Source organism: Malassezia globosa (assembly GCF_000181695.2).
Source record: "Malassezia globosa CBS 7966 chromosome Unknown mgl_sf_5.2, whole genome shotgun sequence".
Taxonomy (NCBI): Eukaryota; Fungi; Basidiomycota; class Malasseziomycetes; order Malasseziales; family Malasseziaceae; genus Malassezia; species Malassezia globosa.
The window spans coordinates 486,161-502,569 of NW_001849867.1; the positions used below are offsets into that span (position 1 = coordinate 486,161).

At 48.3% G+C, this 16,409-nt stretch overlaps 11 protein-coding genes across 11 annotated transcripts; 5 read left to right on the forward strand and 6 right to left on the reverse strand.

The window, feature by feature from the left end:
- Positions 1 to 57: 57 nt before the first annotated feature.
- MGL_2443 (uncharacterized protein) lies at positions 58 to 477 on the forward strand (the record flags this gene model as incomplete). Its single annotated transcript, XM_001730595.1, has 1 exon — positions 58 to 477. The coding sequence occupies one exon, from the start codon at positions 58 to 60 to the stop codon at positions 475 to 477; it is 420 nt and encodes a 139-aa protein (XP_001730647.1).
- A 1,170-nt stretch (positions 478 to 1,647) lies between these two features.
- MGL_2444 (uncharacterized protein) lies at positions 1,648 to 2,997 on the forward strand (the record flags this gene model as incomplete). Its single annotated transcript, XM_001730596.1, has 1 exon — positions 1,648 to 2,997. The coding sequence occupies one exon, from the start codon at positions 1,648 to 1,650 to the stop codon at positions 2,995 to 2,997; it is 1,350 nt and encodes a 449-aa protein (XP_001730648.1).
- Positions 2,998 to 3,030: 33 nt separating this feature from the next.
- On the reverse strand, positions 3,031 to 4,061 carry MGL_2445 (uncharacterized protein; the record flags this gene model as incomplete). The annotated part of the gene is made up of 2 exons (XM_001730597.1): positions 3,031 to 3,079; positions 3,118 to 4,061. The coding sequence occupies 2 exons, from the start codon at positions 4,059 to 4,061 to the stop codon at positions 3,031 to 3,033; spliced, it is 993 nt and encodes a 330-aa protein (XP_001730649.1).
- Positions 4,062 to 4,613: 552 nt separating this feature from the next.
- On the reverse strand, positions 4,614 to 5,375 carry MGL_2446 (uncharacterized protein; the record flags this gene model as incomplete). Its single annotated transcript, XM_001730598.1, has 3 exons — positions 4,614 to 4,759; positions 4,832 to 4,902; positions 4,942 to 5,375. 3 exons carry the CDS (start codon positions 5,373 to 5,375, stop codon positions 4,614 to 4,616), a joined length of 651 nt encoding a protein of 216 aa, XP_001730650.1.
- An 869-nt stretch (positions 5,376 to 6,244) lies between these two features.
- On the reverse strand, positions 6,245 to 6,922 carry MGL_2447 (uncharacterized protein; the record flags this gene model as incomplete). The annotated part of the gene is made up of 1 exon (XM_001730599.1): positions 6,245 to 6,922. The coding sequence occupies one exon, from the start codon at positions 6,920 to 6,922 to the stop codon at positions 6,245 to 6,247; it is 678 nt and encodes a 225-aa protein (XP_001730651.1).
- A 455-nt stretch (positions 6,923 to 7,377) lies between these two features.
- Positions 7,378 to 9,270, forward strand: MGL_2448 (uncharacterized protein; the record flags this gene model as incomplete). Its single annotated transcript, XM_001730600.1, has 1 exon — positions 7,378 to 9,270. The coding sequence occupies one exon, from the start codon at positions 7,378 to 7,380 to the stop codon at positions 9,268 to 9,270; it is 1,893 nt and encodes a 630-aa protein (XP_001730652.1).
- Positions 9,271 to 10,537: 1,267 nt separating this feature from the next.
- On the reverse strand, positions 10,538 to 11,046 carry MGL_2449 (uncharacterized protein; the record flags this gene model as incomplete). Its single annotated transcript, XM_001730601.1, has 3 exons — positions 10,538 to 10,573; positions 10,624 to 10,709; positions 10,752 to 11,046. The coding sequence occupies 3 exons, from the start codon at positions 11,044 to 11,046 to the stop codon at positions 10,538 to 10,540; spliced, it is 417 nt and encodes a 138-aa protein (XP_001730653.1).
- Positions 11,047 to 11,383: 337 nt separating this feature from the next.
- On the forward strand, positions 11,384 to 12,186 carry MGL_2450 (uncharacterized protein; the record flags this gene model as incomplete). Its single annotated transcript, XM_001730602.1, has 3 exons — positions 11,384 to 11,543; positions 11,586 to 12,047; positions 12,095 to 12,186. 3 exons carry the CDS (start codon positions 11,384 to 11,386, stop codon positions 12,184 to 12,186), a joined length of 714 nt encoding a protein of 237 aa, XP_001730654.1.
- A 219-nt stretch (positions 12,187 to 12,405) lies between these two features.
- MGL_2451 (uncharacterized protein) lies at positions 12,406 to 13,678 on the reverse strand (the record flags this gene model as incomplete). Its single annotated transcript, XM_001730603.1, has 5 exons — positions 12,406 to 13,152; positions 13,220 to 13,375; positions 13,431 to 13,498; positions 13,553 to 13,578; positions 13,632 to 13,678. The coding sequence occupies 5 exons, from the start codon at positions 13,676 to 13,678 to the stop codon at positions 12,406 to 12,408; spliced, it is 1,044 nt and encodes a 347-aa protein (XP_001730655.1).
- A 790-nt stretch (positions 13,679 to 14,468) lies between these two features.
- MGL_2452 (uncharacterized protein) lies at positions 14,469 to 14,760 on the reverse strand (the record flags this gene model as incomplete). The annotated part of the gene is made up of 2 exons (XM_001730604.1): positions 14,469 to 14,564; positions 14,596 to 14,760. 2 exons carry the CDS (start codon positions 14,758 to 14,760, stop codon positions 14,469 to 14,471), a joined length of 261 nt encoding a protein of 86 aa, XP_001730656.1.
- A 274-nt stretch (positions 14,761 to 15,034) lies between these two features.
- Positions 15,035 to 16,160, forward strand: MGL_2453 (uncharacterized protein; the record flags this gene model as incomplete). The annotated part of the gene is made up of 3 exons (XM_001730605.1): positions 15,035 to 15,285; positions 15,558 to 15,955; positions 16,015 to 16,160. The coding sequence occupies 3 exons, from the start codon at positions 15,035 to 15,037 to the stop codon at positions 16,158 to 16,160; spliced, it is 795 nt and encodes a 264-aa protein (XP_001730657.1).
- Between the last annotated feature and the right edge of the window lie 249 nt (positions 16,161 to 16,409).

Below are 16,409 nucleotides of genomic sequence, written 5' to 3' on the forward strand. Positions count from 1 at the left end.
GCTCACATTCGTAACCTGGCCTTGCCGTTCCGGGCTGGGATTGTTTTCCTGAGTAGTATGGGTGTGGGCGTCATTTTTGCCGATAAAGCTGGTATTAAATTTGACCAAATGAACTATACGGATCAAAGTGCTGCTATTGGTCGTCGTGCCATGAGCGAGGCGGACAAGGCGTGGGAGAGTCTTTCTACTGCCGACAAGGCTCTGACTTGGACTAAGGACCATAAGTTTAGTGTGGTCATTGGAAGTTGGTTGGCCTCGATGGGCGGGTCGTGGTTGTACATTCAGTCACAACCATTGACATTCGCTCAGAAGCTCGTACAGGCGCGTGTATGGGCACAAGGCCTTACGGTTGCAAGCCTGATAGGTATGGCGGCGCTTGTCCAGATTCCGTCGGCTGGTGACAAACTTATCTCTGGCAAGGGCACCGATGACCACTCGTGGGAGAAGAGATTGCAAGAGGCCCAACAGAGACAATGAATCCTCTTTAATGACAAATAGCAAGACCCACGTCGCGATAAACTCTGGAATAAAGGATTAGTTTCGGAAAGACTCTATATGACAACCGACAGTGTCAAACAACGGAGATATAGAAATGGCTTAATCGATATGTTTACCGGAAGACTTTTCAAGACACTCTTATTCGTTCAATTCTGTTTCCCGCTTGAGCGTGAATGTAATAGACAGGCAATGGTCCTACTTGGCAAACAGTATCACGTAGGTCATGATTCCATTCCTGTGCCAGGCACATGCCCTCTTGACGCAATACCGCTTGCGACCTCGTCGGGTCGCTTAAATAGGCGAAGCTGGTATGAAATTTTGTATCTTCAAAATATGCTCTAGCACGAAATAAGTTAAACAGAAGTTGATTGAGATGTAGTGAGAGAGCGTGAAGCTACCGTAGGGGTCAATAGCACGACGTACGAACCTCTTGCCAACCGGAGCTAACTTCTAGTGTGAGAAACACACGGTCAGATGTATCGCTTTTCATGCAAGCAAACTGAGAAAATCCAATTTCGAAACTAGAGTAGTGCAAGTAATTAGTATCCATGTTTTAAACGTACGGTTGCAAAGCAGTATCCTGGATTGCTCGAGACACTTGAGCAAAGAAAGTATTTTGTTCATGTTTTCGTAGAACAATGGGTCGACTCAAAGATATATGTAATGACTTTGAATCGCTTCTTGTCAGATCAAATAGAGGAAAAAATGGTACGTTTGACATATTTCTTCCATTAACATGTCGTAATAGACGCACAAGGCCTGGCGTGGATATCGGAACTTCTTGTCAGTCGTGTACAAAAACATACCGTCGATGTAAACGTAGCTGAGCCATTCATTACTCCCACGATCATCGGAAAGTTTCAACAATGGAAGCCGTCTTCGCGGGCCCACCACGGCTTCTTCATCCTCGTCCGAGTCTGAATACACCACTAGCTTCGACGGCATGCACACAACGTTTCATTGATATTTTTTGGACGCGCACGGTCATCAACCAGCCACGTGTGATGGGAACGAAATTTTACATTTTTTGGGCTTCAGCATATGGCGAGGAAAAAAATTATGAATTTCGTTCCACGCAGCTGGGCACACTGGTAGTTAGTGTCTCATTTATTCGTGCGTGCGAATCGCTCTACGCCTAAGACGGAGAAGATGCCGTCTGTAGAGCGCACAGTTTCAGATGCAGCGGGAAGACCTGCTCAATATCAACAGCTTTCTCGTAAAGGCAAAAAAGCTTGGAGGAAAAATATTGATTTACAAAATGTCGAAGCAGCGTTGGAAGATGCAAGAGAACAAGAAAGAGTTACAGGTACACCAGCCCATAAGCGCAGCGATGCGGAACTGTTTGTGGAAGACCGATCTGGACAAGAGACGACATTGGCACGTCAGGCGCGTGAAAAGCGCAAGTTGCGGTCGCAAGAGATCCTTTCACAGCGAAGTGCTGTACCTGCGATGCACCAAAAAGCCCGATCATCATTTCAATTAGATACAAAGAATCCAGGAGGGAAAGCTGTTGCCGCGGGAATACCTGAGAAACTGAAAAAGCGATTGCGAATATTGGCTTCGCGACCGCATGAAGGATTGCAAGGAGAATCTGAGCAAGGCAGTGCGGGCAAGTTTCAAAGTGATGCTGCCCTCGCGAGTAAACACGATTTATGGAGTACGCCGCCATCCAAAGTGGATAACGACTGGGTCATGCCAGCGATAAAGAAGAGTGTGCATCGACCCACATCCATGAATCATGAGCCTCTTGCTCCAGCAAAGATGATGCCTGCTGTATCGGCGCCTCATCCTGGCACGTCTTACAACCCGGATTTCGACAGCCATGAAGAATTAGTACAAGCAGCGTTTGAAAAAGCCAAAGCGGAGGAAGCAAATGACCATGAAAAAGAGACGTTGAATGCGAAGTGGAAAGATGTTGCCCGCGGACCTACAACCTCGTTGCCTATTGATATGCCTATCGATGTAGACGACGAAGTGCTACCAGCCCATAATGGCGAGCTTGAGGAGGGAACTGCAGAGGGCGACGAGAATGCACATACCCTAAAGTTACCAGGACGTAAAACAGCTGCACAACGTCGTCGCGAAGCCCGATCGAAAGAGCAGCACACTCTAGCAGTACAGCGACGCAAGGAGCGCCAGCTACGTGCCATAATGTCAGAAATGCCCGGACACGTTAAGAACTTGAAAAAGCTGGCACAGAAACGAGCGGAGCTGAGCGAGCAACGGCAACAGCACAAAATTGAGAAGCTCAAACAGGCAGGTATGGCTGGGAAACGAATCAGCAAGTATGCGGTGCCTGAACAGCGAATGGATGTGCAAACAGGCGACGAGTTGAGTGAAAGTCTTCGCCAGCTCAAGCCCGAAGGCAATTTATTCTGGGACCGCTTCCAAAATATGCAAGCCCGTGGTCTTGTGGAAGCGCGTAAGCCCGTCAAGCCAAAACGACGTCTCAAGACGAAGACGTATGACCGACATACTTTCAAGCGTGATGACATCTGATACATGATTCTACAGAGCATCTGACGGAGGTGACTAAATGAGAAGTCGGAATGGATATGGTGGACTGGATAGTGTGTGAGCACTGGAGCTGAAGAGAGCGCATAGTGACGTAGTACATACTTTTTAAAGGAGAAAACTTTGGCATACAGGCCATACAATAACACAAAGCAAACAGCACCTGCAATTACAACGACGCGCTGAACGATCGCCGAGTCGATGCTTGGGGCTAGGCGCGTAAGCACCATCACAACAGCCACAAGACCCGCGTACAGTGCGATCATGCACATGCTCTCAACTCCATATTGAGCCTGGAAGCCAGAGGTGAAGTAGATTGGCGAGCCGTTAGGTTCATAGACCATAAATGGAGCTGTATGGATGCGAGTCCACATATACCCCGATGTATACGTCAGCACGAGACCCAAGCAGATGATCAAGCCAGACGTCTTGAGCGCTTGCTGAAGAGAGCCTTGACGGAGCACAAAGAAAACCGAGGCGAGAAACAGGAATATGGGAATAAGATAAGCAGTCACATTCTTGGGGACCAAAGGCTTCTTAGGTTTAAATGGAACGCCGATGCGCTCAGAGAGGAATTGCGCCAAATCATCTGGATCGTATCCGTTTAATGCGACATCGAAATCTTCATGCTTTGAACCAGCAGCAGAAACAGCTGGTGGATGGTAGTTTAATATGGGTACATACGCAATTCCCAGCTCACGGAAAAGCCCCATTGCATCGCCCGCGTCGATCGTCGCAAACACAAGTCGGTCGTGTTCTTTCTTAGATTTCCAACCACGTGCAACCTGTTCAAATGGCTCACGGATCAGACCGCACGCGGCACACCGAAACCTGGGACTAAGAGCCGTCAATTGGACAAAAACAGCATAATCCCGAGGAGCTGCAAGCAGACTTTTGTAAGATTCCTCATTTAATTTAAGGACGCCGTTCGGCGATTGATGTGCTGCCTTGACCAATTTTTCCTGCAAAGGACTCGCAGCTGCAAACACGCCCATACATGAAAGCAAGGTGCCCAACGCACATAACAGCCACCATGCCCCAATTTTCATGGTCGCAGACGCAGACGTGACACGCTATGTGAGATAGTGAGAGAAGCTCGGACCACGTGCACTCATTTCCCCATCCACTGCCGTCGCCGCCCTCGGATACATTCGTCACGTGGTTCAGCATCAACCAACCTCACGTTTCGTCATGTTGAACATAGCTTACAGTTGGGTGTTTGACGTGAATGGTGCATCATCAGGACAATGCACGAAAAACCCGAAACCAACAGGGGAAGGCTTCGTGCACCTGGATAATTGTAGCTCGGAATTAGCGGCGTTAGCCAATGCACTAGATCGAACACGCACACAACTCAATGACGTTGTCACAATCTGGAAAGATGCGGCAGGTCCAGAACAAGATTCAAACATGGGACGAAGTAATTCGGTATCTAACTCAACCACAAATAACAAGACAGAGCGCGGAAATGTTGTTGATCCAAAAGATGACGAGACAGACGATTATGATGACGAAAATGATGATGGCGAAGACGAGAACTAGGTAAACAAACTACATCACTTGAAAGTTTACACTCGGAGCGAGAAGCAAACATATTGACACTACGATCGCATATCTGTAGCCTTTTTTTGGACAAGTTGTGGATCCAATTCATGTGACAATCTCGGCATTCCCGCGGGCTTGACATGGTGCAGCTCATGACTTACTTCGCGACCCAGACGAGGTGGCGTGGAAGAAGTAATAAATTCTGTGCGGATAGGTAATTTTGCAGCAGCAAGGCGAAGTGCTTTCGTCGTTAAACGATTATGAGTCGACGTACCATCTTTTGCTACTTCTGGGCGTATTTCCACATGACCACCGATCTCAAATATGACTCGTCCCACAGGAACGCTAATAGCTTGTAAGTGATCGACAAAGCAGTTTACGTACCGACATGCCCAATATTCGAACGACCCTTTTCCCTTACCCATACGAGTCTCATTTCCCTTGACGCAGAAGGGTATGTCGGGAAACACTCGCATAAAAACCTGCGAACCACGAACTACTTTTAACTTGCGCTTCAAAGCTGTTTCAGCAGCAGTGAGCTGAGTTGCAGTAATGCGAGATGGATCGAGTGCCCGAAGACCATAAACACCCTGTGTCACAGTTGTACCCTTCACAGAGCCACCAGTCGGAAATGGAACGCGTCCTTTTTGAGCTTTGCGGTATTTTGTACGACGAGGCCCTAAATTCGAAGCGCAACGAATTTGTCCTGGTACAGCACTAGGAGGGCTAGGCATGATAGATGAGCGCGCGCCTATCATAGGGGCAGTTAGTGCTGCAAATGATGCGCGTGTCTGAGACAGGAATGCACGAAATGACATGCTCTGGACGTTGGTGAAGTGTAGAAGATATCCCCTCGTCGTTTCACTGATGTGTGTGTGTGTGTGACTGAATTTGCAATAATTTTATTTCGCGAGCGAATTGTGCAATACGCGTGAAGGGGCCTGCTTATTGCAGCATATATCGACGGAGGCCACTTCGTTTGAATTACCCTTAAGCAAATGTCATACTCGAATCCTACTACATATGAACAGCAAAATGACGATTCATTGAATCGTCTATTTAACAAAGTACATTCATTGGTGTGTATTTTGGTATAATTGAGTTAACTTTAGCGCGAAGTGACAATCAATATCCATAATGACTCTGAGCAACAACGCGGACTTCTCCAAGACACTGTACGTGGTGACTACTAATGGATAAGTCTAGCACTTTTGACCAACTACGAGAAAATATAAGCGCATCGTCCAGACGTTTTACAGCAAGCATAACGAAGTACACTGGCTCTCATAGAATGACCGCAGCCATTGTGGGTATATTTATTGGACTCTGGGCTCTTTGGTATTTCTTCTTTTAGATTTATGTACTTTAAAACAAAATAATGATGTGTATCCGAAGCGACAGCTATTCTTTCAGGTCAAACTATGGGAGTAGCAAAAAGTATACACGTACTGACGGCTACCATGGTTTCACATGGAGCACTGCAAAAAACGAGTGGAGAATGTGGGAATTGAACCCACGACCTCATGCATGCTAAGCAAGCGCTCTACCACTGAGCTAATTCCCCGACCTCCGTTAGTCGCACTGACAATGACATATATGATACATTCAATATAGTCATATTTGACCAACAATTTCACAATGGACTTGGCAATCGTCTCTGTTTTCGAGAGCCGCACTTTCTTAAGAACTACGACGAGCCATACTTCTGACGGTATGCCTGCATACTTTCAATATCAGCACGAGCCGAGTCTCCTCGCGTCACTTCCATATGCTTGATTATTTGTGCCAGAGTCACCACACTGTACACCTTGACGCCCAGTCGCTTTTCGACCTGCATGATTGCACTCTCCGTGGTCTCCTCTGACGCACGCTCTTGCCGGTCCAGTGCGATCACAACGCCGACCATAGAAGCATCAGGCTGGGCGCTGATAATGTCGACAGCTTCGTTAATAGCAGTACCTGCGGTAATAACATCATCAACAACAAGGACACGTCCCTGGAGAGGAGCCCCAATGAGATTACCACCCTCGCCGTACGACTTTGTCTGCTTGCGATTGAAGCAGAAAGGAACATCGCGACCATGAATCCTTGCAAGCTCCAAAGCAGTCGCAGCTACTAGAGGAATTCCTTTGTATGCAGGTCCAAACAGAACATCAAATTCAATTCCACTTTCCACAATACGGTTCGCATAGCACTCCGCCATTTTCTGTAGTTTGTGTCCTGTGTTGAATAATCCCGCGTTGAAAAAGTACGGAGACTCACGACCAGATTTGAGTTTGAATGGTCCTCCGAAACGCAGAATATTCCATTTGAGAGCAAGGTCAATGTACTCGGACTGGTAGGGTTGCAGTGTTATATCCGACATGATTATGGTAGCACGCTGGAATGTGTACAATATTGACTTGCAAGTAGAGCAATTCTTACTTTATTTCCTGGTAACTTGACCAGTACTAGAACATCAATTCCAATTTTGCCCTCCACGGGTCAACAGCCCCTCGTCCGTCTACGCTGGTGGTGTGAGCGACTACCCACGTTACCTCCACGCGTGGAGGTTTGACGATCCGTCAAATCCACCAAAGGGCTGCTAGAGGTACGCCGCTGGGACACAAAGCCAAGCTCTTTACAAGATGAGCGAGCAGCCGGACAAGCCGCAAGAGAATTCGATCCTTTCAGAGATTCATTCTCTTGCACCTTACTTCTCATACGATGAATCGAATGGACGCTCAGATGCTTCGACCAGGAAGACAGACGCAGCTCCGCGCCAGCCCCATCAAGGTCTACAAGAGAGCATGATGCTTTGGGAGAACAGACGCAAAGAGTATGTTCATGGAAGCTAACCAAACCAAAAGAATATTAGAGGAAGCAAATGACCAGGTCGTGGTCGATCGTCAACATCGTCGCATGACGCCGCATTTGATGGATACGAATGCACGACTCACAAGTTCCATGACAAATATTGGCTCGAGTGTCTTGGCTGATCCGACAGCATCAGAAAGCCTTACAAATTCTGTCATCATGCCGTGGGCCAGTGCATCTATAAAAAATGATATCGTGCGCATCATAGCCCAGTGGCTGGCTGATGAGGGATTTGGCGCTACACGACAGGCTCTACTAGAAGAGGCAAGTCTAAAAGTGCGAGGACATGATGATGAAGTCAACGAAAGGCATAAACTACGTACTTTCCTTCTCGAAGGCAATTGGACGGAGGTTGAGAAGTTGTCTTCCAAACCGTTTCTCAAAAGTCACAAGCCATTTCTGTATGCGATTTTTCGGCAACAGTTTCTTGAGTTTATCGAAAATCGCGAATTCCAAAAAGCATTCACATTTCTAATGAAACGGCTAAAGCCGCTCGAGCACTACCAGCCACACGCGGCGGAGTTTGGTGATCTTTGCTACTTGCTCTCTGCTAAAAGTGTCACAGACGCACCGTCTTTCCGCATGTGGGAGGGAATCCAGCCTGGTCGAGAAGCACTAGTCGCTGACTTCGCATCGTTCCTTGAGCCGGGTCGCCTTGATCGGGAACAGCTGCTTCCTGAAGAAAGTGATCCTGTTACTACGCCTCCCAACAATGTGTTTGTTCCGCCCCACAGGTTGCTGACGCTCTTGCACCAAGCCATGGCATATCAGGTGGAATTTGCTCGTTACCAAAAGCGCACAGTACCTGTTGTATCGACACTTCTGCACGATTACTCCGGTTTCGTTGTACCGAACCGATGCCGCATGACACTGCGCGGGCATACGCAGAATGTCAAATGCGTAAGATTCGTTGGCGATGACGGCGGAAAGATTGTAAGTGGATCGAGCGATTGTACTGTGCGGCTGTGGGACACGGCAACAGGCATATGTGATGCAGTTCTAGAAGGGCATGGGAGCCGAATTTGGGATGTTGACGCTTCTCGTAACGGAGCATGGGTTAGCAGTGCCAGCAGTGATGCAACGGTGCGTCTCTGGAATGTGGAATCGAAGCTATCGCATCTCACTCTTCGATGTGGCTTTGGAGATGTCTACTGCTGTCGCTTCAGCCCTGATGAGGGGCACATTGTGACAGGAGGCTATGATAAACTCGTTCGCTTGTTTGACTTGGCGAGTGGCTCAGCCATCCGAATGTTTCCAGGTCATGAGCTAGGTGTCTCTTCGGCCGTTTTCAGCCCACAAGGTAGCTTGATTGCGACAGGAGCAAAAGACACGAGCGTGCGCTTCTGGGACACTCTTAGCGGCGTATGTGTCCGTACGCTACCAGGGCATCTCGGTGAGGTCACCTCGGTCGAGATGAGCGACGATGGTCGGCAGCTACTGACGTCGTCAAAAGATAATTCACATCGACTGTGGGATATGCGCATGCTCCGTCCGCTGCAGAGATTCAAAGGACACCAAAATACCTCAAAGAACTTTATTCGGTGTGCCTTTGCGCATCCTAGTCTGATTGTGAGTGGCTCAGAAGACGGGCTAGTATGCATGTGGGGCCAAGAGTCACCTCTAACCTTGCAAACACTCGAAGGCCATGGTATCGAGTCAACAACACGAGCCGATGGCAGTACGACTGTACCCTTTGCCGCGTCAGAATCGGTGTTTGCACAATCCCATCATGGCCGCAAGCAGGTCGTGGTGTACAGTGCAGTTTGGAACAAAGTGCAAGGTCTGCTTGCGAGTTGTGCGGACGACGGCACGGTCCGCTTGTGGGACTGGACCCCGCCACACGAAACACATGCGTAGCGTAAATGCTTCCGATTATCCCGTTTCTTTCTCAATATTTATTTTTCTTCTTCTCGAAAGAGCCCTGCTTCGTTACGGGACTCCATTCGTTTCAGCTTAATTTTTTTGTGCTCGAGTAGGTTACTGTATTTTAACGGGAATGACGCTGATAAAACCGCCTCCAAACTCGTTCGTCAGTCGCTGGTGCTTGGTACTTGAAAGCATGTGGACGATATTGCATTAGTTCCCGTTTGGCTTTCTCCGTTGCTTCGATATTCTGGAGACGTGCGTGCAGACCAAGCTCAACTTCAGGCACACTTGTCAACAATGCCGTGGTTCGTGCACCATCGTTGTCGTGGTGTTGTGCATACTCAGAAGAGCCTGGATTAGCTAGTTTTCGCATCTCTTCATCCGAAGTGAAAAGACCAGAACGATGACGCTCCATTTGGTGCTCCACAAACTCGTTCCTGATACGTAAGAACGATGATATCAAAGAGAATGCATACGTACATCCGGACATCAGTGTTCGCAGAGTATGATTCGCCCTGAAAGTTTGATTGATTTACAAGACGTGCAGCACGCCCTTCAGTCTGGGGTGCAACATAAGAAGATGGCGGTTCGTCCCGATCCTTCAAAGTGCCATGATTTAGGCTATCAACATCTAGACCCCCCGGTTTTTTGTGTGAGTGGCGCAAAGACACGAGCTCGTCAAGAGCGACAGATGAAGCTCCTTCATTATCATGCTCGATTGAATATAAGGACGTGACACGCCCCCCACGTCCAGTGCGTGCACGCTTTTTGAACAAAGGACGCGTCTCATCATAGCTCATGTGTTCAGCTAATGCTCACAATGCCAGGTCGCCAGCAATACCTGCGATGACTCAGCAGCAGCATAGAGCAATCAACAGTGCAGATTTAGAGAATCAGTTTCACGTACTTTCCCTCCACTTCCAGGTGCCGCTTGTTCTAAAGACAAAGGAGTATTGGACCAGCTCTGTGATGCCATACACTTCCATAATTATTGTATGAATTGTTGTACATGCCAAGGACGTTTCTAAGAAGTATAATATACGTGGAGTTGAATGATGGTCGCCGGGCTATTTCTGGCACACTCGCTTGTATGGATAATGAAGGCAACATAATACTTCATGAAGCGACTGAGCACACACTAGGAGAATCGGACCAGTCGGAGCGATTTATCCCACTTGTAATGATTCCTGGAAAACACATTGCTCGTGTGGCGACGCCTATTTCAGATTTGGATCCAAGTCTCTATCTCTAACCAACCTTACTTGGGCATGTTTTGCTGCAGCTTCTCGTAAATCTAGCAAATTCGTTAGTTACGCAGGTTTACTTCGACTGGTTTATACGTACAGCCTGGAGCTCTTCCTTTGGTGGCTGCGTAGATGGCCAGCCAACCACAAGACCCTTCTCAGTCGAAGGCTTCGGGATAACATGGACTATCTGTTAGCATTGGTTTATTTCCCTCTTCGCATACGTACAATGGACGTGATCCACGACTTGATGTGCCATGCGGCCATTGTTCTGTAAAATGTTGTACTCCGCAGCACCCGTCGCGATAGCCAATTTTTTCGCAATAGGAAGAATATCTTGCAAATAGTCGTCGGGAAGCTCGTGCATCTTGGCGGCGTGGTACTTAGGGATCACAAGGCTATGGCCCTGCGAGCAAGGACCGATATCAAGGAAAGCGTACGACTTATCCGTTTCAAAGAGCTTCATGGAGGGAATTTTTCCATCAATGATCTTGCAAAAAATGCAGTTAGCATCGTGCGACATCTTAGATAATTGGCGGAACAAGGATTGAGTTGGCTTAAGTATGTTGGGCAAGCACCTAGAAAAGAGGTCGTGTGCAACAGAGGTGGGGTGGGTGTCGTGCGAGCCCGCCGAATTCCCTCCCAACGTCCGTGCATGAGTCTGTCACGTGGTTCACCAAATGACACGCGCACGTCTGGATGGACAGACAGTCGTGCCCTGGCGCACTTCCAAGTCTCCCCCACTCGTGCGCGATTTGTGACATTAAACAGACCTTCAGCGCTATTGCGGCGTCTTGGTTGTGCCCAGTCAGTCTCTTGTCTAGCATTTTTTTCTTTCTTTATACCTTGAAAAAAAAATCATGGCACCCACAGTATACTGGACGCCGCCGATGCGAACGGTGCCAAGCTCGATGGATGACTTGGAGCATGCCGTGGCGCCTAGCGCAAAGCCTGTACCAACACCGGAATCCGTACCTGATGTAACTCCATCATTATGTCTGTCACTCATCGAGTTCAAAGGTATGTTCTTACATACTGCTAAATACTTACGTGCGTAACCAGATATGCTACGTCAGTTCCGTGCAATAGATGATGGAGTAACGTTGCGTTTGAACCGCGCATTTGCTCAATCTCGTGACTTAGGATCTTCTTCGCCACCATCTCTATTGCAACGACATGACAAGTCCTTCTCCTCTTCTTCAGCTGCTGACTTGGGTCGTTCTACTTATGCCGTTGTCTCCGAAACGATGTGTGAGTCGATTTGGTCAGAACTCGCCCTACTATGGAAACGACGTGAGGATACCATACGATATTGCATTGATATAAATGCTCAGACACAGCAGCAGCGAAATGCGGCACCTTTGTCCCAGGATGACCGTCTCGATTTGGACCGAGCAAAGGCATCTCCTATCGAAACATCTGGGGTGTCTCTGAGTCGTGGGGAATCGACGGCTGATTTCACGACACGCCAACTACGAAATGAACTGAGCATTGAAGCTATTGTGCGAAGAAGATCATTGGATGGTACGTCACAGTGACTAGGGGATAGAATAGCTCATGCACCACTCTAGCATTTAAATCGCGATGCCGATTATTCAAGCCATCATTTAAATCATCATTAACTGACTCGGAGCGCGAGCTTGCGTTTTGGGAAGGACGCTAGGCGTCGCCCTCGGAGGTTGTCCCGATCATTATCCGAACATTGACTCTACAGCTACATCCTTCTCCAATCGTTAAGAAAATACGCACGGTGAAGAGCAGGTCTCGAGAACGAATGGTTATAAATAATTCCAATCCATGGAAGAGTTTACTCTACCAGTAAGAAAAAACCAGCCTATGCAACTTATGCCGCGCACTTTGTTTCCGCGTGATGCGCACGCATTTAAAGGCGCTCGGTCAGTAGCTTGGGATCCAAGCCATTGAATGAAATGTCATAAATCGTCTTGAATAGCGGGTACTCTTCGATCTTGCCACGCGATTGCAGAAACTCGTACACGTCCCTGGTTGTCTCCGTGCCTTGTAGCTTCTGGCCGTTCAAGAGCTCGGCCTCCAGTACATTGAATGGCTTGCCTGTCTTCACAAAAGCTTCAGCACACTTGCGGTTACGACCACCATAGCATGTAGTTATGAGATCGGCAACACCGGCACTTGTTTCGGTGAAAGTTTCAGGCCGCACATCTTTGAAGAACTCGAGCGCAAAACGTCGCATCTCCATTAAACCGATACGCATGATGGCGGCCTTTGCATTACCACCCCAACCAAGACCATCAACGAAGCCGGCACCCACTGCGATGATATTCTTCAATGCACCGCACAGACTCACACCCGCGACATCTTCAATCATGCCCACACGGAACTTTGGCGTGTCAAAGAGCTTGACATAATACTCAGCCAACGCGCGTTGGTGTGGACGATATCCGACAGTTGTCTCCGAAAAGAGACCAGACGCTACTTCATTCGCAATGTTTGCGCCACTTAAGGCTGCACAAGGAATGCCGAGTGCCTTTTCGATCACGTCAGGGAAAATGCTGATGTTCTTGTCAGCAACTTCCACACCCTTAATCATTGAGATAGCATGCGCATCAGGCGCCAAAGCATGCTTGAGTGACTTGCAAACGTTCAGAATAAACTGCAAGACAGGATGTTAGCTATCGTGTCTCTGTCACGTACACATGAAAGTGTGATTAAGCACGTACCTGATGTGGAAGGACAAAGACCAGCAATGTGGCATCACGAGCAGCTTCTTCGGGACTGGGAGTCGCGACAACATTTTCCGGAAGCTTGGCATGAGGTAGATATTTTGTGTTGACGTGATCCTCGTTGATAATGCTGGTCAGTTTGCGACCATCGACCTATTAAGTTTGTTAGGCACCCTGCACTTTTGCAATTATCGAGTTGCGTACGTACAATTTCCTCGTACACATACATGTGTACGATCGGTTCAAAGACATCCGAGTGGCGGGCAGTATTGAACCCTGCCATGTTAGACGGTCTACTACAACAGGCATGTCACGAAACCCATCACGTACCTGCAATTTTTGCAATTGCGCTACCCCTGACTTGTGTCAGTCCAGTTTTCGCACATTTTCAAAAATAAAAAATACATACCAGTTACCAGAGCCGATGATAGCAACCTTTTGCTTGTGTGCGACCATAATGCTACTGAAAGTCCGAGAATTTGGTGTACGACAAGCTAGGAGACGAAGCGGGGTTAATGAGCACCCTCCTTTCATGCTACCAAAGAAAAATTGTTTAGACGCCGGGACTCTGCCGATTGGATATTAATAAACATTAATACGCCTGCAGAGGGTGCTGAATGGATACCGACGTTACGAAGCGCACCAATCAAATGGAAAGGATACATAATACAGCTCCAGTACAATGCACGCACAATTGAATGTGCATGCGAAAGTGTGCTGGGTAGAAGGCGAAATGGATAAATAAATGGCTGCTAAACAGATCGGATCTGGTTTAATTGCGTCTCAAATGGCGCAAAAGACGCTCCTGATCGATTGCAGATTGTCGCCGTGCTGGCAAAGACTGGGACAATTGTCAGGAGCCGACATGTAGAAGGGAAGATTTGAACACTTACTGTTTCAAGGATTTGCAAAGTATTGTACACAGATTGAAGTGTTGCCTCTGCGCGGCTTTTTGCATCCATATCATTCCGCAGGGGCTGTCCACGGGCAATGGCAGGGAAACGTGCATGCTGTTTGGACTTACGCAGTCTCTGTTGACGAAACTCTTCTTTGGCATCCGCTAAAGATTTCAGTGCTTCCGCACGTCTTTTCAAGGCTTGCGCATATGCGATAGGGACGGTTTTTCGACAGTCCACGACACGCTCCGTCTCTTCGTCCACACTATCGGACAAAGACTGAACTCGCTGAGAAAGAGCTTCGTTGAATGGCTCCATAGCTAGTTGAGAATGTCAATTTTTACAGGTTTTTAAAACTCACCTGCTTCTTGTTTTGCATAGTCAGAGAGTGCAAGGCCATTGATGTGCACATTAGGTATGAGACGTGTGCGAGCAGCATAGATCCACTGCGAAACATATAAGCTGGAATATACGTACGCGAGAAAGGGCATGATTCATTGTATCTTGCAATGAAGCAGCATTTCGGCCGCGTGTACGCAATCGTTCGGAGCCAATATCAAGCGCATATGCATGAACCGCGTGCACGATGAAGTCAAGATCACTGGGATGTTCCAAGTCCACAGGCGGAAGTTCCTTGGGCATGATTCTTTTTTTCCGGAGATCTGGTATCAGCCTGAAATCCTCAAAGAACGGTAGGACGGCTAACACTGTGAGCTTGTGTGGACTAGGCCAATACGGCAGCAAGACGATTAGGCACTTGCTGCTCACCCCAATAAATTATACACGACGCGCCCATAGTTTCGGAGTCGATGCTTACGTCAGCTACACGAAAGTACCTCCTCCTTGAGGGCTAGAATGACACCTCGACCCTGGCCTTGTCTGCTTGCTACATACAAGGTGCGTCGGGGCACGGCCCATGTCACGTCGGAACCGAAGCGCTCTTCAGTCTGTGGACTTTGATACAGACGAGAGCGTGTCTGTTCAACTCGATGAAAACTATGATGATGGTCTTGCTTTGACAGGATCTGGTGTATGGAGCTCGAAAGGACCTAGCGAAGCAGGGCCTCGAGTCAGCGTGCAAAAGACCGCCGTATTACACACAAAGTGGGCATGGCGGGGACTCGTTGATGCAAGCAGCATTGGAGGTGCTGTACTATTGATGAAATCGTACGTGAATGCGACAAAGAGGGGACAAACTCACAGCGCAGATCACACGAGCTGCGCGTCGGCATTCTCAAAGGACTGGTTCTGAGCGGGATTATCTGCACGGTCGTATATATATGCAGTTTGTCTCTGATACCCACATGGGAAATGACCTCGAACCGTGACAGTGCATGGCCGGACATGTCTCATGCAACGGATCGGAAGGACGCGTCTGCTTCCACATGGTTCGGCTCTGTGGGGAATGTGTTTTGGCTTTACCCACTAATTACTGGAAGCTATTTGATCGCTTCGACATGGAGTGTTGGCATCGCTGAAGCTGCATTCATGGCGCAAGGTATCAAGCCGCATCCCAAAGGCGGGAGTGAGACTGCATGGATCGAATACGCCGTCCGCACGGTGTTAATTCTTAACTACTCATTGATCTGCTTTGCATTGCAAAACTTGCCCGTCGTGGGTCGCATTTTATCTTTCCTGGTTATGAGCTTTGTTGATGGATTTTTTTGCTTCGAGCAAATTTGGTCCGTTCGCGGTTGGCCACTGGAAAAGCGGCTGCGCTTCGCCGAGTCGCACTGGTCTTTTCTCATGGGATTTGGCATCCCATCGACTATGATCTCTTTCTTCCACCCTAGCGGTCTTCTCAATTTGATGCTTTTCATGCTTGTATTTCCTATTTGTACGCTACTCGCTTACCTAGCCGTGCCACAGCCTCAAAGCACATCATTTGGTGCGCAGACTGCGATGCTTCCCTCTACGATGCACGGTCGAACACACGAGCCGCATCTGTCCCTGTTCTTACCAGCGCGAATTCCTTTGTTCTGGCCAACGGTCCGCGTCCGCCGCTGGCTTTTGTCGCGCATACCACCTGCTGTGCCTCCTAAGCCAATCGGTATAGGCATGCCCCGACGATCCATGTCGACAGTGCCCGCACCTACAACAGCATTACCACGCCGCTCTGCAGCTTCATTCGTCGGCGGTGCATGGTCAAGCACGCCGAAAGGACGGATGGTATCTGCACCTGTGCTTGACAAAGCGTCAATGAGTTATGAGCATAATACGAACAAAGGGAATCCATTGCATGCTTCAGCAGTAAGCATTCCCATGTCTGAGGCATTAGAAGCGCGAAAAAT